Source organism: Catharus ustulatus, chromosome 16, assembly GCF_009819885.2.
Source record: "Catharus ustulatus isolate bCatUst1 chromosome 16, bCatUst1.pri.v2, whole genome shotgun sequence".
Taxonomy (NCBI): Eukaryota; Metazoa; Chordata; class Aves; order Passeriformes; family Turdidae; genus Catharus; species Catharus ustulatus.
This window is the reverse complement of record NC_046236.1, coordinates 1,911,766-1,937,971: the sequence shown is the minus strand read 5'-3', so window position 1 is coordinate 1,937,971 and position 26,206 is coordinate 1,911,766. Positions and strand designations below refer to the sequence as shown.

The window sequence follows — 26,206 nt, the reverse complement described above, 5'->3', positions numbered from 1 at the left end:
TCCAGCACGCACGGATGTGCTGAGAGCTGGGCTGGGCTGGGCTGGAGGTGCAGCCGGCTCTGCACTCCCTCCCCCCAGAGGTGGCTGGATGTCACACAAGGTCACCTCTCCTTCCAGCCAGGGCCTGCTGAGCCCTGCCACGCGGCAAGGCTGCGTTTTCCCCACCTCGGGACAGTTTTTGCTATCTGTCTCCAGCAGCTCGTTCCCGCTGGGGCCCTCGGCCGCTGCCAGGCCTTGACTGACATGTGTCCATCATCCCTGGCAGCTGGAATGGCACAGAGCGGCGGGTCCCCGCGGGAAGGACAGGCAGGGACGAGCCCGAGCTGCGTCCTCTCCGTGGGCAGTCTGCTGACACCAGAAAGAGCATCGGGATGTCCCCGTGCCTGCTGCCATTGCTGCCGCATTCCCGCATCATTCCCGCATTCCCGCTCGGGCGCCTGCCCGGTTCCACGGGGCGCCGGGTGCCACATGAGTCACACTTCCTCCCTACGCCCATTCCAGCGCCGTGCCGCCGCTATTTTTGGAAGTTCTGGAGAGCGGATCAGCCCCGAGAAGCGCAGTTCATGGATGCCCCCCACGCCGGGCTGGCGTCCCCCCGTGTCCCCGATCCGGGCTGGGGAAGCCCCCGGCAGCCCGGACCCCGAGCTCCCCGCGCTGCTGGGGATGCGTGGGAACTCCCTGCTCATCCCACGGCCCCTCCTGAGTCAGCAGCGAGCTGAAGCACCATCCTAGTGGCAAAATATTACCTTTTAAAGGGTTTGTTTGCGCTTGGGGTGGGACTTCGTGCAATGCCAGCTTGGCGTTGATCATTGTGCTCCCAACGAGCGGATCATTCCCAGTTATTTTTACTCCCAACCCCCTGTGTTTTAGCTGGGGCTGCAATGCCTCACCAAGTGTCTGTGAGGAAAACCGGGCACAATCCAGCTCCAGAATCGAGGGGTGGATGAAATCCGAGGCGGGATCAGCAGCTGAGTGTCACAGCCGGGCCTTCCTGGCCTTCCCAGCTCGGAAGGATCTGGTTTTACGGGATGTTGCACCCACACCCACACCATTCCACACCTGCCACCCCATCCCTCTCCTCTCCTCCAGGATCTGTCCAAAGCGAGGATTGTTTTCCTTCCAGAGCAGTGATTGTGTTGCTCATCCCTCGTCCGGGGACTGCCCAAGGTCAGCGGCCGTGACCCCGCAGTGTCCATCCGCCTTCCCGGCCGCACCGGGAGCGAACCGGAGGGGAGGCAGGGAGGTCGCGGCTCTGCCGGGCAGGTGACACCTTTGCCGGGCAGGTGGTGGCTCGGCAAACTTCAGCTCCGCTTTTTGTGGCTGAGGCTTTTGCCTGGAGACAAGCAGCTCCTGCCCCTCCGGCGCTCGCAGCATCCCGACCCTGCCGGGATAAAATTAGCCCCATTTCACTTTGGATTAAAGGCAGCTCCGCTGGAGCCGCGCGAGCGCTTCGGCTCGGAGACGTCAAATGGCAGCGATCCCTTTTTTGTCTGGATCGGGGAGGGGAGAGTCCTGCCAGCCAGCGCCTGGTGACAATGACATTGATTTCCTAGACCTCTCGGGGTGGCCAAATCTGTATTTTTAGCCGGGGAAGAGAAAAATACGAATCACGTGTCAGAGCAACGCCTTCCCTGCCCTGCTGGGAAGAAAGGAGCCGGGAGCCGTGGCTGCTGGAGCAGGGGATGAGCAGGACTCGCTACCCGGTCCCCGAGCGGGGCTGGGGATGCACCAGGGCTGTGCACTGCCCCGGGCTCCATCCCCGCACGGCCCCGGGCTCCTGCAGTGGGGTCCCGGGACAGGGGGGAACCCCCATTCCCAAAGAATCCATCTCCTCCGCATCCCCTGGGGCCATTTATCTTCCGGGGCAGGCGCTGCCTTCATCTCTGCTTCCCTGCCACCGCCTCCTCCTCCTCGCTCTCCCCCACCCTGCTCTCATTTCCCCAAGAAGACTTTAATGAAATCTGCCCTTAATTAAATCCACATTCATTTGCATAATTACCAGGAAATTGAAATTAGCCTGCGGACGTGGCTAGAATGCATTTGGCATCAGGCAGCCCTGGCTGTTCGGAGGGGGGGCTGCACCGAGGGCTGCTGGGTGCCCCCCACCCATGGGTGCTGCTCCCACATCGCTTCTGTCCCTTCCCGGGGTGGCCATGGTGACAGGTGAAAGTGGAGGGACAGCCACTCCTGAGGCCACGGCAGGGCAGAGGCCGTGCCCTCCGCCCCCGCACAAGCAGTATCACGTTTCCTTTAGTTAATAAAAAAAAAAGTCTTCACCGCCATTGAGAAATTTTTTGTTGCTTTTATAACTATGTATTTTGTAATTTTTTATGGTTTCAGTTGTGGTTTTTTTAAATCCTTTTCAACAGTGACAAACTGAGGTAACGTCTGTGACACTACAGCCTCTCCTACGGGAAGAAGGTCCGAAACCCGACAGCTGAGGGAACTGGAAATAAAAACCTGACAACCTACGGACACAGCGACCTCGACGGGGACAGAAATCACATCGGGCACCCCCTGGGACACACCCCGGGCGGTGCCACCGAGCCCTCCCGGGGCGCCCGGGATCCCTTATCTACATTATTGCACGAAAGATCGAGGACATCGAGGGACCTAAGGCAAAGAGGAGTAAAACCGGTGCCTAGCTCTCTACGTGGGGCAATGCTACGTCTAACGCCGGGCCCGGGGGTGCCGGGGATGGGGGCACGGCGGGGGCTGGGGGCGGCCCCTGCTCTGTAAACTGCTGCTGCTGCTGCTGGAAAGCGTTATAGCCCTTTGTGGGGAATTGGGGCACCGGGGCGGCCCCGCGGCACCCACCCCATGGGAGGGGAGCCGGAACCACAGCAGGGTGGTGTGGGTGAGCTCCCCGCTCTGCTGGGTGCCCAAATCCAGGAGGGAAGGTGTGACCTCCACACACACACCCCAGGACCTTGTCACTAAGGGGCCACCAGTGGCTGCTGCCAGCACTCCCTGCCTCGCCGCAGCCTGCCCCGGCAGGGTCTATCCCGCTGCCGCTTCCCCGCCAGCCCCAGGGGAGGGTGACAGGTTTGAGGGGTGACAGCAAGGAGGGGTGATGGGGACAGCACAGAGAAGCGGGCGGGCCCGCGGGAGGTCGCTCGGAGCTCCCTGCCCTGCTCCCGGGCTCTGCAGGCCAGCCTGGGAGGCACCGCTGCCATCCCCTCCCGTCCCGGGGTACAAAGGGGCTGCAGAGCGGCCACGGGGAAGCCAGCCCGGCCCCGGGCATCCAACCTGCGGGATGGGCGCCACCGTGCCCACCGGGCACAGCCCCGAGCGCGGCTCCGGCCAGACGGACCCATCCCTCCGGCAGGGCCTGAGCCGTGCGGGGCAGGGCAGGGCGACAGGGGCTGCCAGGGGCAGTGGCTGGGACACACAGACACACAGACAGGGACACTTGCTACATCAATGGCTGCCAGCACCTCCCACAGCAGGGAGGCAGCCGGGGCTGCCGGGGGTCCGGAGCTGCCGGCACCCCCCGGCTCCCCATCACCCACCTCCCCAGCCCCTCCCAGTCCCCAGCAGTGCGGCAGGGACCAGTGGAAGAGGGCAAATCACCACCCACCCAAACCTCCCCAAAGGCCTCCTCCACGGTGCAGGGTCATTGGCCTTCCCGCTCCCCGGACAGGGGTCGAGCACGGGGTGGGGGCAGAGCCAGTGGGCCACCCACCAGCCACTGCCCCCGACTCGTCCTCCCCGTACTGGGAGAGCCTTGGAGGGGGCAGCACAGCCATGACAGGGCTGTGGGTGCCCCTGGCCTCCCCAGGCACTGGCCTCGCCCAGGCAGGACGGGGGGGTCGGCATCCTCGGCGCTACAGAGCGCAACCAGTTCTGTCCTTTTCCTCTTCGACTGTGTTTCTTTTCTTTTCCTATTTTTTTTTTTTTTCCTTTGGGAAACCCAGAGCCCGGTCCCGGCTCGTGCCGCCACCTCGACGCGCTCCCCCATCCCTGTCCCCGGGCGGGGGCACGGGGCGGGTCGCGCAGCCGCCACTCACGGCCGTCACACGCAGATCTCTATTGCTGTGGCCAGGACCATCTGCCCCTTGCCCTTGTCCTGCCGTCCGTCTGTCCTGCTCGCTGTGCCCGGGGCGGCTGCGCCGGGCTCGGGGCCGCGCGCTCCGCTCGCCTCGGTCAGGACGGTCCTCTTGAGCGGGGCGGGGGTGCAGGAGCCGCCGGCCTCGTGGCAGTGGGGCCCGGCCGGGAGCTTGTCCCTGGCGTGCTTGCGGGAGCGGTACGAGGGCCGGCACCGCACCTCGGCCATGAGGTCGCACTTGATGAAGTAGAAAACCTCCTTGACGGGGCAGCGCTTCTCGGGGTCGAGGGCCAGCAGGCGCTGGAACATGCGCAGGGCGCTGTCCGTGAAGCGGCGCCACTGCGAGGGCAGCCCCGCCAGCCGCCCCTTCTGCCACCGCACAAACTCCTCGAAGAAGGCGTCGGACGCCACCGCCGCCTCCCAGGGGAAGTTCCCGGTGAGGACGCAGAAGATGAGCACCCCAAAAGCCCAGACATCGATGCTGGTGTCCACGGCGAAGCCCTCGGCGCGGCCGGCCTGGCACACCTCGGGCGCCGTGTAGGGGATGGTGCCGCTGATGCGCTTGACCCGGCAGCCCACCTTGCGGGTCATGCCGAAATCGGCCAGTTTGACGCGGCGGCAGTCGCGGTCAAAGAGCAGCACGTTCTCCGGTTTGATGTCCCGGTGCACCAGGCTCTTGCTGTGCATGTAGTCGAGGGCCAGGCCCAGCTGCTGCACGCAGCGCTTCACCAGCTCCTCGGGGAGCCCCACCTGCGGGGGGGACACGGCGTCAGCCACCTGCCATCAGCCCTGCAGGGTGCCACCCCACATCTCTGTGGTCTGATGGTCATGGGTGCTTTTATCTGGGTAGGCAGGGGATGGTGGTGGGTCCTGAGCCACCCATGAGATGAGTGGTGGTCTCAGGCTCCCCATAGGATGGTTTGGGTTGGAAGGAATCTTAAGGATTGTCCAGTTCCACCCCCTGCCCTGGGCAGGGACATCTCCCACTAGCCTAGGTCGCTCCAAACCCCATCCAACCTGGCCCCAGACACTTCCAGGAATGGGGCAGCCACAACTTGCCCAGGAGAAGGGTGATGGATCTCAGAACATCCTAGGGACAGGTGATGGATCTCAGGCCACCCAGGGGATGGGTGATGGGTCCCACATCTGTTTGTGGGTGCTTGTGGTCAAGCCCAGCCTGGACAAGGGTGCCCAGTCCCTGCACCTGCACCCCCTCCTCCACATGGACACAAAGCACAGCTTTGCCCAGCACCCCCCCGAGTCCCCAGTCCCACAAAGGCTCCCAGGGACTGATGGGGTCCCACCTGAGGCGGGATGATGTCGAAGAGGTCCCCACCAGGGGCATACTCCTGAGCGAAGACGTAGCAGTCCTCGGTCTCGAAGACCACATCAAAGACCTTGATGATGAAGGGGCTGGAGGAGAGTGTGTTGGTGATGCTGAATTCCCGCAGGAAGTTCTTCAGCTTCGTCTTGCTCTTGTTGACGAACTTCAGGGCCATCTTGGTGCCTGTGGAGGGCAGGGGACAAGAGTGAGCCCTGGGCTGGGACAGAGCAGGCACCCCACTCCCAGCACACGCCCCGCTCCCCTCACCTGTGCTTTTGTGGGACACCAGGTCCACCTTGCCGTAGGTGCCCTTGCCGAGCTCGCGGATGAGGTCATAGTGCTTGGTGATGTCGGTGCCCGAGAGGGTGCGGATGGCCAGGGACTGCATGTCCTCGGTGATCAGGGGCACCCCGCAGCAGCCCAGCTTGCGCGACGGCTCCTGCTCAATCGAGCCCGCGCTCATGGTTGCGCTGCAAGGCAGAGGTGGCACTGCTTCCGTGGGGGCTGCAGAGCCATTGTATCCCATCCCATCCCATCCCATCCCATCCTGTCCCTTCCCCAGGGCTGCAGCCAGAGCTCCTTGTAAAGGGGGTTGGGCTGCCAGGGTGCTGCTGAGCAGCCCCCACTAGGTGCCACCCCTCTGTCCCCCTCGCTCTGGAGGGGATGCTCCAGCCTCCATGGGGGCTGCAACCATGTGGATGTTTGGGGTCAAAGGGAGGGCTCCAGGCATGGCAGAGACAGGGACAGGAGACAGGGACACAGACACACACAAGGACACACATGGATACAAACAGGGATGCATACATGGGCACGTTTTCTCAGGCCCGGTGTGTTCAGAGCTGTGGTGCAGGATAGGAGCTAAGGCCCTTTGGGGATCCCCTCTGCTGCTGTGTCCCCAGTGTCCCCTGTTCAGTTCTGACCCCCTCCAGAGCTGAGCCTCACACCAGCCAGGGCTGCCTGAGGTATTCCAGCTCCAGAGCAGAACCAGGGCTGTGCCCAGGCACCAAGGGGGACACAGTGGCTCTGCAGCAAATCCCTCCCTCACATCTCACCCAATATCCACCAGCACCAGCTCCTGGCCTTCACTGGCCAGGGTGCCAGACACTAGAGTGGAGAATCCCAGAATCCCAGACTGCATTGGGGTTGGAAGAGACCTTAAAGCCAATCTTGTTCTGTGGGCAGGGACACCTGCCACTATCCCAGGCTGCTCCCAGCCCCAGTGTCCAGCCTGGCCTTGGACACTTCCAGGGATCCAGGGGCAGTCACAGCTTCTCTGGGCACCCTGTGCCAGGGCTCCCCACCCTCATAGAGGACAATTCCTTCTCAATACCGCATCTAACCCTGCCCTCTGGCAGTGGGAAGCCATTGCCCCTCGTTCTCTCATTCCAGGTCCTCGTCCAAGTCCCTCTGCAGCTCTCCTGGAGCCCCTTTAGGCACTGAAATGGGCTTTAAGGTCTCCCTAGAGTCTTCTCTTTTCCAAGCTGAACAATCCAAATTCTCTCAGCTTTTCCTCACAGCAGAGGTGTTCCATCCCAATAATCATCACTGTGGCCTCCTCTGGGCTTGCTCCAATATATCCATGTCTTTCCTGTGCTGGAGACCATCAGCGGGATGCAGCATTCCTGGTGAGATCTCACCAAGCAGAGCAGAGGCTGGCCCAGGCAGCAGTACATGGACAACAGCACCAACATTCCTTACTCCCAACAAACCAGGGATGGTTTTCTCCTCACTCTGACCATTCCCACAAGAAGATCCAAGCTCAGAGTCACCCACCACACCACCACAGCAGCAAAACCACCCCAGCATCTCCTCTGACGTCTTCAGGGCACTGCCTCACCCTCCATCATGGCACAAGCACAAACCCTGGGCAGGCAGAGCTCAGGTGGTGCCCAAGGGCTGAGACCCATGCAGGGGCTGTGACAGCCACCCCAAATGGTGCCAGACACCCCACAAAGCACCTGCAGGATGCCACACAAGGATCCTTCCAGCCCCTTCCCATTAAGGCTGAGTCGGATCTCCAACTTCTCCCTCCTTCCTTCCTTCCTTCCTTCCTTCCTTCCTTCCTTCCTTCCCCCCACCATGCTGCCTGTCATCCCAAACCAAAGCTCAGCTTCTTCACTTATTATAGTTATATTTTTTCCCTGGGAAGTTGGGGAAAAAATAGAAAAGGAACTTCAACATCATGATGTTCCAAAAATGTAACAGTTTGACTCATAAGATCTCCGATGCAGCTCATCTCCATAGTGTTTCATTGGCCCCTTGGCAGAGGAGCACCATCTCAGTGTCTGGGTGCTGGAGGTGGAGGTGGATCAGCAGCAGCTCGCTGGAGGCAGGACTGGGAACAGCCCCCAGCATCCTGCACGAAGAATTCGGGCTACGCTTGGATTTACGATTGCGCTCATCAATGTCCCTTAATTAACCGGCGCTGAAATGCAATTATTCAAGTCGGGAAGGTTGGGTTTGAGGAAAAACCCCACTGGTTGGATGGGAGAGAGGAGAGGGAGGACTGGCAGCTTGTGGAAGTGCTCTCCAAGTCAAGAGCTGTTTGTTTTTCCCTTTGGCTCAGCCTGTTGGGGTTTCCAGGTGTCTCCTCCCAAGGCAACCGAGGAACATCCATGGGAAGCAGGGATGCCGCCAAGTCAGGTCCCGTGCTGCGGCGTGGGCTGGCACAGCTGGCAGCGGGATGTACTGCCAGGGATTGGGATGTGCTGGGATCCTGCCGCAGTGCCACGGCCAGCTCAGAACAACAAGCCTGCCTCGTCAGAGCTAACGGGAACACGGGGCCACCACCGATCCCAGGAGAGGCCAAACAGCGGCGGTGACCAAAATACCGACATGCCGAGCCCAAGGAAAGTGTAAACGCAGAAGTTTTCATTAAAAATTGAAAAGCTTTTGAAAACATGTTGGGTTTGACGTGAGCAGCAAAGCGGGACAGCAGCAGGAGGCAGCAAGAGCTCGGCTCTGGCTCGGTGCACTCCCAGGGACAGCAGGGATGGGGAATAGCAGGGCATGGAGGGATGGCAGTGCCAGTGTGGCAGGAGATGCCACCAGCTTGGCCTGGCCAGGGTTGAGGTCCCACATCCTTCTGCAGCCAGGCCAGTCACACTGAGGAGCACCTGTGCAGCCAGCTCGGGTCATTCCAGAGCCAGAATGGGGCCTTTTCCCAGCACCCCAGTTCCTCTCCCGCCCCAAAACCCTGGCAGAAGAGTCAGCACCATGTCCGAAGGAAGACAAACTCACTCCAGCTCGGTTCCAGGCGTTCCTGAAGGAGCTTTCCCAAGCAGGGAGGGAGGATGCACATCCCGGCCGAGCCTGGCAAAGCCCCCCCGGGCTCAGGATCCCGGGAGTGACAAAGAGGCAGCAAAGCTGCTCCACGTGGCCCCGGGACCTGCCGCTCGCCACAGGCGGTTCCTGCCGTCATCTCCGCATCCCGAGCCATTTCTCCTACTATTCAGACTAAAATTGTTCTGTGTTTAAGCTTCAGAACCGTTTATCTCATTGAGTGAGGAGGATAATCCACCCACCTCTTCCTTGCTCCCTGGCAGGTATTTATAGGCAGCCACTCGTCTCCCGTCGGCAGCTGCCGCTCCTCTTCCCAAACCTGCCGGCTCTATCCCCAGCCCCGTGGAGCAGATCCCGGAAGGACTTTATCCCATATCCACAGCCCAGCATCCTGCCAGGAGCCGAGGCTGGCACCGGCAATGCTGCCCCAGCGCTGTTCCCTCCTGAGGGATGCTCCGCCCTGCTCTGGATCCCGCTCCGCCGCACGCCCAGCCCTGGGCACATCGACTCTGCCGATAACTAATTGCAAACTCATTAGGAGCTCATTGAGAGGAGCAGAGGCCGCCCGGGAGAGTTGCCCCAGGGTCCCGCAAAGGAGGCTGCTGGAGCAGCGACTGCTTGGAAATTAAGAGGGGAAAGGGGGGAGGAAAAAATCCCTCTGGCCACATCAGAGACTGACAGAAAAACAACCCGATTATTGGGGAGGTTACAGGAAAAGGGTTTGGGCTGAACCTGATGCACGGGTGAGCACCAGGGGCTGGGACTTGCACCGTGGGCTGTTCTGGGGCAAAGAATTTGGAAAATTAAGAGAAAATCTGTGCAGAGCAGGGCCTCTGCAAAACCCAGATTCGTCTTTAAATAGGGGAGCAAAGTGAAATGCAGCAGTGGGGATGGGCACAGGCCCACACTGCTCTGTCCCTGCACTTGGCAGAGCTTTGATTTTTCCCCATTCCCATCCCCAAAACCTCAGTTATGAACAGGTAACACCAACTCCTACCCAAGCTGAGCAGGCTGGAGGCCAGGGCATCGCTCAGGAGGGACCTCCCTCCCTCCACACCCCAACTAGCTTCCAAACCTGCCCTGTTTCCCCTAAACAACACACTGAGCCAGCAAAGTCATGCCCTGGGCCCTGCAGAGCCATCCTCTCTCCCAGTTCTCCACATGCCAGCACCGCCCTGGTGTCACTGGAACAAGGGGCCAGTGGTGCCTTGGCCGTGCCCCATGCTGAGCCACTGCCTCCCAGGGCCCCACTCCAGTTCCAGCTCCTGCCACCTCCATTCCTGCCTGACCCCGTTCCAGGGACATCCTCTCCTCTCTTCCGTGCCGCTGGGACCTGCAGATATGAGCTGTGCTTCCCAGGGGCTGTGGCACGCTGGAGCCCAGGGAGGGCTCGCAAAGGCACCTTGGCCTAACGAGGACAACGTGGCTGTGGGGGCAGGACAGGAATCTCACTGAGGTTCGGAGTCACTGGCACCCACCATGGCCAGGCAGCCTCCAGCCAGGCCAGCCACCAACTTCCACCTCACCCAAAGCAGCAGAACAGGCACAGGGGAAGGGTTCCTGCATCCATGTGCCACCTCAGGGCCATCCAAAGGCACTCACAGCACAAGCCGAGTGTGTCCGGGAGGTGGCCGGTCACACACAGCACGGGGACATTGACTGCTGGCAGTGCTTTGGGGACAGCCCCCCTGCCAGCAGCCCAGGAGGAGCAGCCACCTCAAAGAGACGGGTGGGGCACATCTCCATGTGCAGCTGGCTCCACAGTAGCGGGGCAGCGCTGCAGACACCACCGGAACCGGCACCAAATCTCCACCGAAGCGCCCACAGCAACTGGGACTCCCCAGTGCCCCAGTTTAGGACTGAATTGGCACTGAATTCCAAGTTATCCAGCAATTCTCATACCAGCTCCTTGCCTCGACCAGAACAGCCTGCTTGGCAGCAGGATTGTCTTCGGCAAAGCCAATGAGCGCCCAGCCAGGCACGGGCTCCCAGTCGCAGGAGCTGCTCTCCCAGTGCAGATGTTCCAGCTGCAGGGCAGGGTCAGGCCCTGTCACAGCCATCCATGGTGTCCCCCGGTGCAGGAACCATCTCCCGTCATGGCCAGCAGCCTGTGACAAGCTTCCTGAGCCTTTGGTCCCAGGATTCAGGTTTCACAGACCAATTCGGGAAGAGCAAACAAAGCAGTGCCAAGACTCTCCCCGGGGAGGCACCACTCCTCCTTCCTGCCACCGTTCCCTGTGCCCTCCGCACCGCTCTCCCGGAGCTGCCGGCAGGATTTTCCCTGCCCTCATCCACACGGGGCTGTCTCTGTCCATCGGCCCCAGTGACAGGACCTTGGCTGCCTTTCAGAGCTTCGGCCTCCCGGGGTTTTGCTGCCGAGCAGGATGGCTTCGTTAGGACCTCAGCTCCTCCAGCCTGCAGCTCCTCCCGCCTTCGCCGCCAGCACCGGGGATTTATGATTACTTCATTGTTTGATTGGTTTCATCAGCCTGTCATCATCTCCCTCCCAAAACTCTTCCGCCAGCGCCGGCAGCACCGCACGGTTGGGATCTGCAAAGACAAACGCCCCGAGCGGCACCTGCCCGAGCCCCACGGCAGGGCCAGCCAGCCCTCAGCCCCGCTCGCTCCTGGCGACAGCAGGGACACGTCCCTCTGCCACAACACCGTCCTGACTCCAGTGCAAGGGGCTTTGTATGCCCGTGCAGCCCGGGCATCGCCTCTGCCGACTGGGATGCTCCCAGCAGGGAGGATGCTCCCAGCTCTGCCACGGTCTCCTCCCGCAGACCCCGGGCACGGTGACACGGTGACACGGTGACACCGGGCGGGTCGGGGGCTTGGCGCACAGACACTCTGACCTCTGCCTCCCCGTGGGTCCAGCACACCGAGGCCGGGCCACCCTGTAGCCGGTCCCCGAGCTGTGCCGGGGCTCCCGGCTGGCATTGCCCGCCCGCGGCCACGGCGGCAGCGAGGCCGGACCTGCAGGAAAGTGGGTCACGCTCCCCCTTCCCCTGCAGCCGGGGACACGCCGGGGTGCGGTGAGGCCGGTCCCGCACCCGGGCCAGGGGACAGCAGGGACAGCAGGGGAGGTGAAAGGGGAGATAGGGGAGGTGATGAGGGGACACAAGGAGACAGGAGGGGACGTGGTGAAGGGATGCCAGGGGAGACAAGGAGATGACGAGAGGAGATGGCACGGGGAAATGACGAGGGGACAAGAGAGGACACGATGAGCAGAGACAATGAGGGGAAACGAGGGGAGATGATGGACGGGGCATGAGGGGAGATGACAAGAGGACATGAGGGGACATGAGGGAGGGTAATAGGGAAGACAGGAAGCTGGTGGGGGAAGATCAGGGGAGGTGAGGGAATATGAGGGGAAACAAGGGGAGATGAGATGGGGAGGTGATGAGGGAACACAAGGGGACACAATGAGGGGACACGAGGGGACACGGCCTGAGCTGCCCCCGAGGCCGCCTCTCCCTGCTCTCCCCTTCCTCTGCTCCCAGCTCAGCGCACCCTTCCAGACACCCCCAAATCTGCCGGGAGCCCCGCGGCCCCAGCACGGCTCGGTGTCACTCACGCCCCTCCGTCCCCATCCCTCCCCCTCGCTCCCTCGCCGTACCGGGGCCGCCCGGGGCGCAGGTGCCACCGGCCGCAGGAGGGACCCGGAGCGGGGCGGGGGGGCGATCCCGGGGGCACCGCGCGGTGCCCACCCCGCTCCATTCATCCCGGAGCGCCGCTGGTACCGGGATGGGGGTTTTGTCCCCTCCCCGCGCCGTGCGGGCAAACAAAGGGCGGCCTCGGTACCGGGCGGGCAGCGCCTCCCGCACCCCCATCCCCGTATCCTCATCCCCGCACCCCCATCCCCGCACCGCCGCCTTACCGGAGGGGCGAGCCGCCGCCGCGCCCCGTCCCCGGCGGGAGAGGAGCCACCGCCGCCGCCGCCGCGCTCCGCCCGCCCCGCCGGGCTCCTCATGCCGCGGCCCCGCCGCCGCCGGAGGAGCGGAGGGAGCGGAGGGAGCGGAGGGAGCGCGGCGCCCCCCGCAACCCCCGGCAGCGCCCGCCCCGCGCCGCGCTCCGCCCGCACCGGCACCGGCGCCGCCCCGGGGAGGGAGCGCGGAGCGGGAGGAGCGGGAGGCGCGGGGGGGCTCCGCCGCCAGCCCCGCGGGGATGGGGGGATGCGGAATGAGCGATGCGGGATGCGGGGCGCTGCTTGTCCCCGCCCCACCCGATGTAGCCGGGGGGAGTCGGTGCGGGAGCAGCCCAGGAAAGGGGGGTTGCCCTCCCCGCCCGGTGCGGAGCTCCGGTACCGCGGGTTCGGCTCGGAGCAGACCACGGCGCTGGGGACAATGGGGATGGGAGTGGTGCTCTGCAGGGGGCGGCTTCGCACCCTACCCCACTCGAGGACCCGACAGCCCCAGCTTGGAGCATCCGGGGGTCACCAGCACTGTGCAGCCGGAATGCCAAAGCGCACATCCATGTCCTGCTGCCCGCTGCTTCCCTGGGCCCTGCTGTCCTTGAGCCCTCCAAGACTCTGTTCCCACTCCTTTGGCACTGGTGATGCCCCCGTGGTGTGGGTGATGCCCACCCTGGGTCAAGGAATGGTTTGGGTTAGAAGGGACTTTCAGGATCGTCTCGTTCCAACCCCGCCATGGGACACCTTCCTCCATCCCAGGCTGCTCCAAGCCTCTCACAGCATGGCCTTGGACACGTCCAGGGATGGGGCAGCCACAGCTTGTCTGGGCACCCTGAGCCAGCACGGTGATGGCCACCATGGCACAGACAGCCGCCCAGAATGCTGCTCCTCAATGTGTGCAGGACATGTGGCTTCCCCCGTGGTTCATGAATGGTGGGAACATCCAGGCCAAGCCAGGGAATGCCAGATGAGGCAAAGACATCACGGGAGCTTCCCTTCAGGTGCCTTAAATTTGGCAACACTTTCAGCAAGTGATGCCAGAGCTGGGCACCAGGAGCTCCCAGGCACTTTCAGCCTGGGGAACAGTGACAGCTCTCCCGAAGGAAGGTAAGGGGTTGGCACCGTGGTCCCTCCTGGACCATCCCTGGACACACCCGGATTTCCTTCTGTGCCCATCAAGGCCAAGCAGGGATGTTCAACACAGGCCAGGATTTGCTTTGAGACTGTCTCTCAGCTGGATGCCAGGTCCTTTCGCTTCCGCGATGTCACTTTAAGGGGACCCACAGCCATGGGGCTGCCCCACCCTCCGAGGGGGACAAGGGGCTGTTCCCACACATCAGCTGTGCCCTCTCCGCTGGGACCGGGGCCGTCCCACGGCCCCTGAGCCCCTCAAGCCGGGGAGGGCCGGGGAACCATCGGCACTGACTCACGGATGGCTCCGCTCGCGCTGAGGATGCGGAGCAATTAAATCTTTTCATGAATGACTTTAAGGTAAGAGGCTGAATCACACTCCGACACTCCGCTTCAATTTGTGCCGGCATCGGCTGTGCCACTGTCACCCTCCTCCCGCCCGGCAGCCCCCGGAGGGGTGGCTACGGCGCCCGGGGCCGGTCCCCTCCACCCCCCGGGTTCCTGCCACAGCTCCCGGCTCCCGCGGTTGGGATGCTCCAAGTGTGGATGATTCCCACCGGGGTGAGGCATCGGAATGGCATTGGGATGAGAAATGCTGGAGCGCGGTGACCCGGCCGGCCGGGGTGGGCTAGGGTGGGCTGGCGGTGCTCGGAACGGGCGCTGGGGAAGGGAAGGGCAGGAGAGCATCTGAGGGGTGAAAGAGGAAAACCGTGGGAGATGGGCCGAGCTGGGGTGCTCTCTGTGTCACCATAGCAGCACACACGGGCCAAGGACAGCCAGAGCCGCTCCATGGGCCGCTGGGATGAGGTGGCTCCAGCCTCGCCCCCTCCCGAGGCCGCTCGCCCCCGTGTCCCCTGCCTGTCCTTGCCGTGCCATCCTGGCTCCCGCAGCTCCTGCTCTCGGCGTTCCGAGCGGCTCCTCCGAGCTCCCTGTCAACTCTCTCCCTATTTATAGCTCGGGGCTGTTTCTAGGTCAGGCGGGAGGTGCCGGTGCCCGCGGAGCCAGCCCAGGGACCACGGGGGGGCTGCAGGGACAGTGTCACACGCCCCGCACATGGGTCAGCTCCCAGTGGCACCATCCTGGTGCTGTGCACAGGGGCTGAGCTGGCACTGGCACCAGCTGGTCCTAGCAGGGCTTCGTGGGGTTCTGTGAGACTCTGTGGGGCTTTTTGGAGCTTTGTGGGGCTCTGTGGGGCTCTGTGGGATTCCACGGAGCTCAGCAGGGCTGTGTGGGGCTCTGTGGGGCTCCATGGGATCCATCAGGGCTCCATGGGCTTCAGCAGGTGTTCATGGGACTCTGTAGGGTTCAGCAGGGCTCTTTGGGATGCCATGGGGCTTAGCAGGGCTGTGGGGGATTCCACGTGACTCTGTGGTGATCTGTGGGGCTCTCTAAGGATCTGTGGGGCTCCTCAGAGCTTGCCAGGCCTCCGTGGGGCTCAGCAGGGCTCCATGTGACTCCGGGGGGGTCCATGGGGCCCGTCAGGTCCCTCTGGGGCATCCCTGGCCCTCGGTGGCACGTGGGTGACATGCACACTGAGCCATAGTAACACCAGTTGTACCAGGGAGTGCCCGCACTGAGCTAGTGGTCTTCAAAGCACTCCCGGAATATTAATAACTAATTAAGATTAACGAGATGAAAGGAGCCAGATCAAACATGTTTATCACCTCGTGCAATCCCAAACCGTGCGAAGAGCCCCCGCCTCCCCGAGGGACCACGAGTGCCCCTGGGATTTGTGCTCGGAAAGGGAATATCCGGCTCGTGCCTGGACAGGGTGGGCAGCGGGAAATGACCTGGAGAGCCCAAAATATTCCCAGAGTGCCAAATCCCCTTGGAATCCAGCGAGAAGGTCGCTTGTCCCTTCGCCATCGCTGGGTCAGAGCGGGAGCCGAGGGGCAGAGCCCACACGGGCCGGGGTCCCACGGCCACCCGCGCCTGTGACAGGAGCCAAAGCTGCGGGGATGCTGCGGGGATGCTGGGAAGGAGCAGCGCAGGGAAGGAGGGAGGGAAGGCGGCAGCGGAGCACGCCGGGAGCCGCAGCACGGGCGGAGGGGACCCGCTCCCCTGGGGGGCTCCGGCGTGTCCCGCCTGCGGGGCCAGCACCCCCCGGGCAGCCCGGAGGACACAGCCCCTTGTCGGGGGCGCCGGGTGTCCCCTGGGGACAGAGCCCATCCACGGGGATGGCGATTCCTAGGGGAAGGGGTGGTGGGAGCAGGTTCCCGGAGCGCGGGGCTCAGATGTCCCCCCACTCGGTGTCCCCCCCGTGCTGCCATCGCACGCGGTGACAGCCGGCAGGAGATTCACAGAATTCACAGAATTCCCGGTGGCTGCTCTCAAGGTCAGGGAGCAGCCGTGCCCAGGAGCCGCGGGACAGCCCCGCTGCTGATGGACACACGCCGAGCCCCTCCAGCGACCCTCGGGGGCTGCCCCGGCCCAGAGCCAGTCCCGGGCTCTGGGGCTGCCAGGGACCGAGCAGCCGGGCGGGGCACAGCGCCCCAAGGGACGGATCACCTGGCCCGGGCTGGGGCAGCACCGGCCGCGTTTGGGATCTTGGGAATGGTGCTGAGCCTGGAACACAGTGAGGCTGTTCAGGCACCGGGATGGAACGAGACAAGAGCGGGCTCTTTGGGATGGGCTGCTCGGGAAAAGGAGCAGAACGAGGGGAAGGAGGGACTGAACTGGGGGCACGGAGAGAGCCACCCTGGAGAGCCACGGGACCCGCCCTGGCACCCCGGTACCCCAGCACACCCGGCACCGCCCGCCCGCCGCCTCCGCTCGCTGCCCGTTCTCCTGGCACCATCTAGAGGCTGCGGGGACGGGCACGGGGGGACAGGCACGGGGGTCGGGGACGGACAGACACGGGCGGACCGACATAAGGGAAAAGACACACACGAGGGGACAGACAGAGGGGAAAGACATGGGGAACAGGCGTGGGGAAATGCACGGGGGGACAAACATGAAGGGACAACGTCGGGACAGACATGGGGGACAGACACACTGCCACAGCACTCACGCGTGCTGGCACAGGGGGCAGGACCAGGGCCGGGCGGTGGGGCGGTGACAGAGCAGGGAGCAGCTCTGCCAGCACCTCCTGTCACCCCGGGGAGCCCATCCCAGTGGCCTGTGCTGGAGGTGACAGGCTATGGCATCAGTGTCCCTATGGGATGGAGACAGACTGAGGGACAAGCTGGTGATAACCAAGGGGGCATTTTGGGACCGGACACAACCACACCCACACACCCCAGTGCAGCCCACCTTGAAGCAGGGCAGCACAGGGCACAAGCCATGGGTGTCCGTCCCTCGCCATCCCCCGAGCAGGGAGGCGGGACCCTGGGCCACCACACTGCCACCCGGGTGCTCCCTACCTGACTGAGAATGCCAAACGATGCCACCTGTGGCCTGACACAGGCTGGATGCCACTGGGCAGCTCTGAGTCCGGGTTAGGCTGTAGGACAGGAGTCCTGGGAATTCTGTGCACCCCCACCCCCAGCCAGCAGAACCCAGACCCAGGCCCTGTCGATCCTGGGTACCCCTCTTCCCCCCACCTGGGCACTGACTCACGGGAACTGAGGCTCCAAAAACTCATGATTTACACCAAAACAAATCCTACAGCTTCCTGCAAGCCAGGAGGAAGGACAGACCATCTGGATTGATCCAGCTGATGGCCCTGAGGCCCCCCAGACCTCTCTGGGAACAGCCAGAGCCTGGAGGGCTCCTGGCTGGAGCAGGCAGGGGCTCTGCTGGGGGCTGGCAGTGTGGGACAGGAGCCGGCAGTGGCTCAGTGCCACGGAGGAGCAGTTGGGCACAACATGTGCCAGCATTCACACCTCGCATCCTGCCGGCTGCCCGGCTAATTCCGGCACCGCCACATTCTCCTTGGCTGTCGCTCAGCAGCCGATGGGAGAGATTTCAGCAAAGGGGGAGGCAAGTGCCGGTGCTTTTCAGAGGGACAGGCCTCGGGGAGCCTCTCCTTGTGGACCCCTCAACTGCACTGGGCCCCGGCCCCAGCCAGGCAGGGAGGAGCAGAGAGTGCCCAGGGACCCTGCTCAGGTGAGCACGGATGGGTGGGATGGCTCCAGCATGGATCGGGGGTGGTTCTGGGACGGCTCCAGAAGGCCGTGGGTGCACACGCTGCTGCCCACCGCTCCCACGGGCACAGCAGCAGCGCTGAGCTGGCACGGCACGGCACGGCACAGCACGGCACGGCACGGCACGACACGGCACGGGATGCCCAGCGGGGTCCCTGGAGAGCTGTTACCAGGGAAGCACATCCCGGCCGGACACACGTGCTAAGCTCTGCGTGCAGCTCTCCCGTCACAGCACCGGCTGCGGACTCCCCTGGCCAGGACAGGATGTGCCTGCTCCCAAGGAAACTTTGGCACGGCACGGCACGGCCCGCCCCGCACTGTCCCCCAGCCTGGCTCCGTGTCCCGCTCCCCGTCCGTGCCCTCCCGTGGGTTCACGGCGTGTCCCCAGCAGCGCTGTGTCCCCACCGGGGCTGTCCCGGGTCGCGGCACTGACCTGTGCAGGTGCAGGGGCTGCAGCTCCTCTTTCTGGAAGCAGACGAAGCAGAAGGAATCCATCGCTCAGGTCCAGTGGCCACCGCGCCCGGGCGAGGGCGACCGCAGGGCAGGCAGTGCCGGAGGGGTGTTGGCATCTTCCTCGCCAGTGCCGGCGATGGCCGGAGGCTCACGCTGGCCCTGCCGGGGCCATGGTGTCGGGGAGCCCGTCACACGGCCGCTGCCCGGGCACGGAGGCAACTCCGGGCTGTGCCATGTCCCGCGTCCCCTTCACACCGGGGCCAGCGATGCCCGGTGCCACCCCGGGCCCCATGGCGGTGCCCGGCCGGTCCTCAGGGGCTGCGAACAGCGACCTGGGATGGCATCACCAGCACCGGGGGTCCGGCAGGGCGGCCCGAGGCACCGGCCGAGCCCCGCGGTGTTTCAGAGGCCGTGGGCAGCGCTGCCCCGGAGCACCGGACAGTGCCCGTGCCGCGGGGAGGGGAAGCGTCCCCTGCAGCAGGTGGCGTCCGGCGGGCTGTGACAGCATCCAGCGCGGTCTGGAAGGGTCTGGAGGGGTCCGGCTGGGTCCGGCAGCCCAACACACCGACGGAGGGGAAAGTTGTGCCGTCGTGGAGCGGCGGCTCCGCGGGGCTCGTCTCACCGGCAGAGCAGCCGCTCGCTCTGACAGCTCAGGCAGCGTGCGAGTATTAATAGCTGCCGACTCCCGCGGCGAGGCTGCGAGTTAACTCCTCCAATGCCGCCTGCCCGGGCTCCAGCATCGGTGCCCGCTGCTGCCTCCGGGCTCGCCAGCACGGGCTGAGACCGGGCAAACTCAGCTCGCCCGTCCGGGGCACGCGAGTCGGCGAGGAGCCCGTGCTCTGTGTCCCAGGGCTCTGCCCGATATCCCCAGGATACGAGCAGCCTTGGCACAGGGGACATGGCACAGCCGGGGGGAAATCTCTTCGCCTGGGTGCTCGTGGGTGGCCCGTGGCTGCTGGTGGTGGAGGAGGTGGCGTGGGAGCCATCCTGTCTGCAGGGACACAGTGGGACAGGGCACAGGACAGGAGCACCACGGTGCTTTGTGAGGGGTGTCCCTGCCCCACAGCAGTGTCCCTTTGCCCCTTCAGGAGTGTCCCTGCCCCACAGCAGTGTCCCTTTGCCCCTTCAGGAGTGTCCCTGCCCCACAGCAGTGTCCCTTTGCCCCTTCAGGAGTGCCCCTGCCCCACAGCAGTGTCCCTTTGCCCTTCAGGAGTGTCCCTGCCCCACAGCAGTGTCCCTTTCCCCTTCAGGAGTGTCCCTGCCCCACAGCAGTGTCCCTTTGCCCTTCAGGAGTGTCCCTGCCCCACAGCAGTGTCCCTTTCCCCTTCAGGAGTGTCCCTGCCCCACAGCAGTGTCCCTTTCCCCTTCAGGAGTGTCCCTGCCCCATAGCAGTGTCCCCTTCCCCTTCAGGAGTGTCCCTGCCCCAAAATGGACCATTACTGCAGGCCATGGCCAGCTGTTCCAGGGGGATAGGCGGGCCACGCTGGGTCAGGAGCCCCCAAACTCACATGGCCCTGACATGTCTCTGTTCCCCATCCATTGGGACTGGCTCAGGGACCAACATACGTCCCCCAGGTCCTTGGGACTGAACCCTGGTCCCTCACCCAGTGTCCTGGGACAGGAGCAAAAGCCTTGTCCTTGGGGAGCTGGAGCAGGAGAACAGAGAGAGGCTTCCCCAGCCTGGGCTCAGGCTTCGTCATCTCTCTCCCTGAATTATTCAGTGAGTGGCTCTGCCTGTGGCGTCTGCTCCGGCCACACCCCCGCTAATGGCAGAAATCGATGGCTTTTTAATTCCTCATGGCCAGAAAGATCCTGGCTGTGCTGCTTTGGGTCCTGTCTCCCCAGGAGACTCTGATGATCCCAATTTTATCTCACAGAATCTTGGAATCCCAGAATGGCTTAGGTTGGAAAAAACTTTAAAACCCATCTCGTTCCATGCCCTGCTATGAGCAGGGACACCTTCCACTATCCCAGGCTGCTCCAAGCCCCATCCAACCTGGCCTTGGACACTTCCAGGGATCCATGGGCAGCCACAGCTTCTCTGGGCAACCTGAGCCAGGGCCTCACTGCCCTCACAGAGGACAATTCCTTCCCAATATCCCATCCATCCCTGCCCTCTGGCACTGGGAAGCCATTCTATGTGTCCTCTCATTCCAGGCCCTTGTCCCCAGTCCCTCTGCAGCTCTCCTGGAGCCCCTTTAGGCTCTGGCAGGGGCTCTGAGGTGTCCCTGGAGCCTTCTCTTTGTGAGCACTCCCAGCACTCCCAGTCTGGCTCCACTGGAGCTGTGCAGGGTGTTTGCAATGATCCTCTTTCCACGCTGGTCCTTGGGTGCTGGGAGAAGCAGCACCAGCATCCCCCAGGCCTGGCACTGAGGGAGTCCATGGGATCAGGTCCCCCAGGCCCCCCAAGGCCCTGGCATCCACCCGGGCACCCACTCACCAGGAACATGCAGGAACAACAAAAATGTTAAAATTTAATGCCTTGGCTAATGGGCTGAGCAGAGTGGAGCAGAAACCTGGAGGAAAAGAGAAGAGGATGAGAGTGCCCAGGCCTGGGGAGCCCCTAATAGCTTCCCCCTCCACCCTCTGCTTTCTTGAAAAAGAGGACACCTCTTTGGCTCCTGCCTCACTAAATAAAACCCCAGCACAATGTTGGACCAAGGGGCCAGTCACAGATCCCTGTGGCTCCTGGTGGATCCCCACAGGAGCTTCTGGTGAGGGACAGAGCCCTCAGGATGAGAGCTTGCCCATGGAAACCATCATCGATCATCCTCCTCCAGCAGCACCTGCACCTCTGCTGGTGTCCCACCAAACCGTGGCATGCTGAGAGCAGGGAGAGGCACAGAAGGGCAGCTCAGGACATCCTGCTGTGCTGTCTGGGTGGATTGGAGATGTGGGAAGAAGGCTGGGACAGACTGAACTTCGTGTAGGTTCAAAAGAAGCCACAGCCTGAATGCATCCTTTCTGCTGCCTGCAGGAGAGCAGAGGGAGAGAACTGCCCTGGCTTCCTCCTTTTCCTCTGGCTGGGGAGCTCTTGGAAGGGGTGGTTGGGACACTGGGATGAATTTCCAGGGCTCCCTTTCAGATACTCTCCAGACATTAGACCCACTAGGCCTGGCTGACGCTTGGCCTTGCTGTGCTCCCCATCCACATGTCCTTTGGGGATCCTGTCTCCATGGGCTCCTTCAGCCCCAGGCTGGCAGCAGCCACCCTTCTAAGGGGATTGGGAAGCCATTCCCAGGGTATAATCAGTGCCAAAACCCCAGATGAGGGCATGGAGCAGAGCAGGAGCGGAGGCAGGAAGACCCGGCCAGGACCAATGGTGGCCACAAAGCCACAAAGGTCCCTCAGCCACCACGGCCACCCTGGATGGCCCTACCCAGCCTGCCCAGCACAGGGATGTGGGATGGGGTGGGATTCCAGCCCAGCTAAACACCCTCCACCCCTGGGACACCAGGCTGGGGGTGCCTGTGTCCCACCCCACACCAAGGCAGGACACAGACCCATCCCAGGGAGGAGCTCCCTGCCCTCAGGCTCTGCTGGGTTTATATCATTAATTATCCACATTTGTACTTTCCTCAGGAATTTGTACTCAGGAATTTTTACCTGCTGGGTTTTTACAGCTTGCTAAATAAGCAAATTCCTTGCCAAGGAACTTGGGAGACGTGGGGAGCGGTGGGGCTTTGTGGACAAAACTTTTCCAAGCTGCTTTATTGGACTTATAAAACACAGTTTAACCCTTTTCATCAAATTGCTTTGCATGAGATGGCAGGGCAGTAAAATGCTCATTTCTCCATGGCATTCCCAATGAGTTACAGCTCATTTGTGACAGGAACAATAAAGGAGATGGCAACAGAGGGGAGGGATGTGAGGGGAAGCACAGCCAGCTGCTGGGTTGGCATGAGGCTCAGACTCACCCTGAGGGCAAAACCCAAAAGCTGCAAAACAGGAATAAAGCAATTAAATGTGATGAATATTTGAATGTGGGATTGAAGGGGCTGGAATCAAGGCTGGAGCAGTGCAGGAGGCTTGGAGAACAGGCATTTATTTCAGTGCCTGTTTGTAATAAAAATTGAGAGATAAACCATGTGGTAACAAATTATTTTCACAAATCCTATTCCCTTCATCTCCCAAAACAGCTGTTCAGCTCCATGGCATTTCCATGCCTCCTGTGTTTTTAAGACATAAAGTTACGAAATAATTTTTTTAAAAAGGGAGATGGATGGCTTCTCCTACCTCAGAGCTGGTCCAGCACAGTCCAAGCACTTCTGCTCCCTCTCTAGGATGGAGAAGCCCCAAATTGAAACAAGGGCTGGCACAGCCATTGGTTTGGGGGACTGCTGATTTTCTTTAAGAAATGGCACTTCCAACAACGGGATAAAGCTGGCCTGGGGCCTGGCATGGCCACATTCCCAGGACAGGCTCTTCCTCATGCTCCAGTGATAGTAGAGGCTGATGTGGAATTGCTACCTGGTTTTTTCATGGAGCAACAACAACAGGAGGTCCCCGATGGGGCTGTGTGAGACCTGGTGTTTGCTGTGTGAGGCACAGGACACTGGGGACACCTTGATGTGTCTAAAGGAGGCCTGGAGGGAAGATGGGCACAGACTTTTTATAAGGACCTGGAGAGCCAGGACACAGGGAATGGCTTCCCACTGCCAGAGGGCAGAGCTAGATGGGATATTGGGAAGGAATTGTTCCCTGGGAGGGTGGGCAGGCCCTGGCATAGGGTGTACAGAGAAGCTGTGGCTGCCCCTGGATCCCTGGCAGTGTCCAAGGCCAGGCTGGACAGGGCTTGGAGCAGCCTGGGACAGTGGGAAGTGTCCCTGCTCACAGCAGGGGCAAAGATGAGCTTTGATGTCCCTTCAACCCAAATCATTCCATGCTTTATGATTCCTTTACCTTGGCACAGATGTTTCTAAAGCAAAGGCTTGGAAAACTCATCCTCACACTCCTGAAAGCTGTTCCACATCCTTGGCCTTTGCAGGGACAGGTGGAATAAAGGAGAAGTGTCCCTGCAGGGACCCAGCAGTTTGGCAGAAGGTTCCTTCTTTAGGTTCCCATCTCCATGCCTGTGGATCCCTCCCTTCTCATCCCACGGATCTGGAACTGTTTCTCTTTCGGAGACCCCAAAAAAGCCCACCCCAAACCCCACAGAGGTGGAAGCAGCCATCCCCTGGCTGGGGAGGCTCAGAGATCCTGTCCCCACTGTCCCTGCTCCTCGGAGCACGTGTCCACACACAGCCCTGCCGGGATGACAAACGGTGCTAATGAGATTATCCTTTTAATGATCACCATGGGAACGAGCCCACACAGCTGCACATCCCAGGGGAGCCCTGCTGAGGTACTGAACCTGGCCAGCTCCACCTCGGATCAGCACAGACACCCCTGGGCTCAGCTGGGGGGTGCAGAGGTCTTGGAGTGAGTTTGGAGCAGTCAGAGGAGTTTTGGAGAAGCCAGAGGAGTTCTGGATGTGTTGGAGAAGTTTTGGAGGTGCTGGGAATATTGGGGAATTTTTGGAGGGGAGTTGGAGGTGTCAGAGGAGTTCTGGAGCTGTTGGAGAGGTTTTGGAGGCATTGGAGTGGTTTTGGGAGTGTTGCACAAGTCTTGGAGGCAACTGAGTGTTTTGGTGGTGTAGGAAACATTGCAGAGATTTTGGAGAAGTTCTGGAGATGCTGGAGTGGTTTTGGAGAGGATTTTGGAGATTTTGGAGAGATTTTGAAGGTGCCGGAGGGGTTTTGGAGATGTTGGGAATGTTGAAGGGGGTTTGGAGAGGTTCTGGGGATGTTGGAAAGACTTTGGAGAGGTTTTGGTGGTTTTGGAGGTGTGAGAGGGATTCTGGAAGTGTTAAAGGGATTCCAAAAATTTCTGGAGGAGTCAGAGGGGTTTGAAGGTGTTGGAGGGGTTTTGGAGGCAACAGAAGGTTTTTGGGTGTGGTGGAAATTTTGGAGAAGTTTGGAGGTGTTGGAGAAGTTTGGGAGGTGCTTGAGATATTTTGGAAATGTTGGAAGGTATTTGGAGGTGTTTGAGGGATTTGGAAAGTGACAGATTTTAGAGGCATTGGAAGGGTTTGGAGGGTGTTAGACAGAATTGGGAACTTCCAGTGAGGTTTTAGAGATGCTGGAGAGATTTGGGGAAGGCTGGAGAGGTTTTGCAGGTGCTCAAGGGTTTTGAAGGTCTTGAGACTTGAGTTTTTGAGGGTGTTGGAGAAGTTTTGGAGGCATTGGAGTGGTTAAAAATACTGGAGAGATTTTGGAGAGGTACTGGAGATACTGGAGAGATTTTGGGGAGTTTGGAGAGGGTTTGAAGGTGTTGGAGGGGTTTTGGAGAGGTTGGAGGGATTTTGGAGAGGTTGCAGGGATTTTGGAGGTGATGGAGAGGTTTGTAGTAGATAGGGAGGTTGTGGAGGGGTTGGAGAGGTTGTGGAGGGGTTGGAGATTGTTGTGGGGCATTTTGGAGACTTTTGGAGGTTTTGGGGACGTCTGGAGGTGATGCAGAGGCAGGTTTTGGAGCTGGGACTCTGCCTGATCCATTGGCACATCCAGGCTGTGTCTCCTCACCTGCTCCTCCCTGGGCAGTCCCACCGCCCTGCCTGGCCCAGGAGCAGCGTTTTCCCCGGAGGGATGAGCAGGACTGGGGCCAGTTGGGGTCAGTGCTCTGCTGAGAGCATGGAAATGAAATCCTCCGTGACGGAAAATCCTCCTGGAGACCCCACGGGGCTGCTCAGCCCTAAGCTCCTCGTGGAGCCCTGGGGACAGCTCCAGCCCCACAGATGGTTTATTCCCCCTCCTCCCGGTGTTTAATCCTCTAAAGGAAGTGCCAGCCTTTGCAATGTCCCCACAGGGCTGTTGTCCCCTCTAAAGCTCGTTAAGCCGCCAGGCTGAGCCACCTCTTGTCACTGCAGGTGCCACAGGAATTCGGGAACCATAAGGAACACTTTGATCTGTATCAGTCTCATTGGTTTGGAGTTCCAGTGATTCCCAGTTTCTTGATTTTGTGAGGCAGCAGTTAAGGACTGGATTTCAATTTTCCTAACATTAATCCCCTGGATTAATGGATCTGGATGCCCCTGCTAATGTCTTTGCTCCTGGCCAGGTCAGGCAATGGAAAACTGATGGTCACAAAGAGCTCCAGCCTGAGGCAAACCCAGGACATGGAATAGCCAAGGGATTCCATGACAAGGAGCTTTGTTGTCCCTGCTGAGGAGGACTGGAAGAGTTGGGGGTTTGCGTGGCCCTGGCTCATTTAATTACTTAATTAGTTAGACGGGCACAAAGCCAGGACCCACACCCGGAGCCCTGGTAGCCCTTCAGGAAGCACGAGTCAGCACCGGGAACCCGGGGGCTGGGCTGGGGTCGAGGCCCAGGGCCAGATCCAGGGCCAGCTCTGGCTCTGGCTCCAGCTGCAGCCTCAGCTCCAGGCCCTACCCCAGGCCTGGGTCCCTTCCCTTTCCCCATTCCCATCCCCATCCTCATCCCCTTCCCCAGGCCAGGCCACGCCCACACACCCCGGGCGTACCCGACCATGGCCCCGCCCACCATCCCACAGCCCAATCACCTCCCAGTTCCTGCCGCGCGGAAAAACGCCCTCTGCGCACGCGCAGTACTGCGGGGCGAGGCCAGGTGCAGCTCGGCCATGCCCTTCCCTCAGAGCCCCGCGAGGCACCGCGCCCTTCTCTAAGATGGCGGCGGGCAGGAGCTGCGCATGCGCGGAAGGCGCTGCCCTGGCTCTAATTGGCTGCGGGTGCCGGTGAGCGCTTCCGGTGGAGAGCGGGGCGGGCCCGGGATGCGCCTGGCGTAGCCCCGGCACCGACACCGGCCCCGGACCCGCGCGGGCCGCGCCGCCCGTCGCTCCCGTCCGTACTCGCGCGGCCCTGCCCAGCGCCCCGGGGCTCCCCGTCCCGCCGGCCGGGGGAGGCCCGGGGGCTGGGTGCCGGCAGCTCTCCTGTGTCCGTGGCTGCGCGGCCGGCG

At 61.8% G+C, this 26,206-nt stretch overlaps 1 protein-coding gene across 3 annotated transcripts; it reads right to left on the bottom strand.

Moving 5' to 3' along the window:
- Positions 1 to 2,286: 2,286 nt before the first annotated feature.
- Positions 2,287 to 18,866, bottom strand: SBK1 (SH3 domain binding kinase 1). Of its 3 annotated transcripts, none has more exons than XM_033073994.1 (4): positions 18,217 to 18,866; positions 5,640 to 5,842; positions 5,353 to 5,555; positions 2,287 to 4,798 (listed from the first exon to the last, which is right to left on the bottom strand). In XM_033073994.1, exons 1-4 carry the CDS (start codon positions 18,276 to 18,278, stop codon positions 4,016 to 4,018), a joined length of 1,251 nt encoding a protein of 416 aa, XP_032929885.1. In that variant the 5' UTR covers positions 18,279 to 18,866; the 3' UTR covers positions 2,287 to 4,015. The 3 variants fall into 3 exon arrangements, with proteins under 3 accessions (XP_032929885.1, XP_032929886.1, XP_032929883.1); XM_033073995.1 differs by lacking the exon at positions 18,217 to 18,866 and adding an exon at positions 12,535 to 12,567; XM_033073992.2 differs by lacking the exon at positions 18,217 to 18,866 and adding an exon at positions 10,557 to 11,502.
- Between the last annotated feature and the right edge of the window lie 7,340 nt (positions 18,867 to 26,206).

Coding starts and splice junctions, on each gene's coding strand:
- SBK1 (XM_033073992.2), bottom strand. CDS start 10,714: ATGGCTGTGACAGGGCCTGACCCTGCCCTGCAGCTGGAACATCTGCAC. Junction 5,556..5,639: donor GGTGTCCCACAAAAGCACAG/GTGAGGGGAGCG, acceptor TGCCCTCCACAG/GCACCAAGATGGCCCTGAAG. Junction 4,799..5,352: donor TCGACATCATCCCGCCTCAG/GTGGGACCCCAT, acceptor TCCCCCCCGCAG/GTGGGGCTCCCCGAGGAGCT.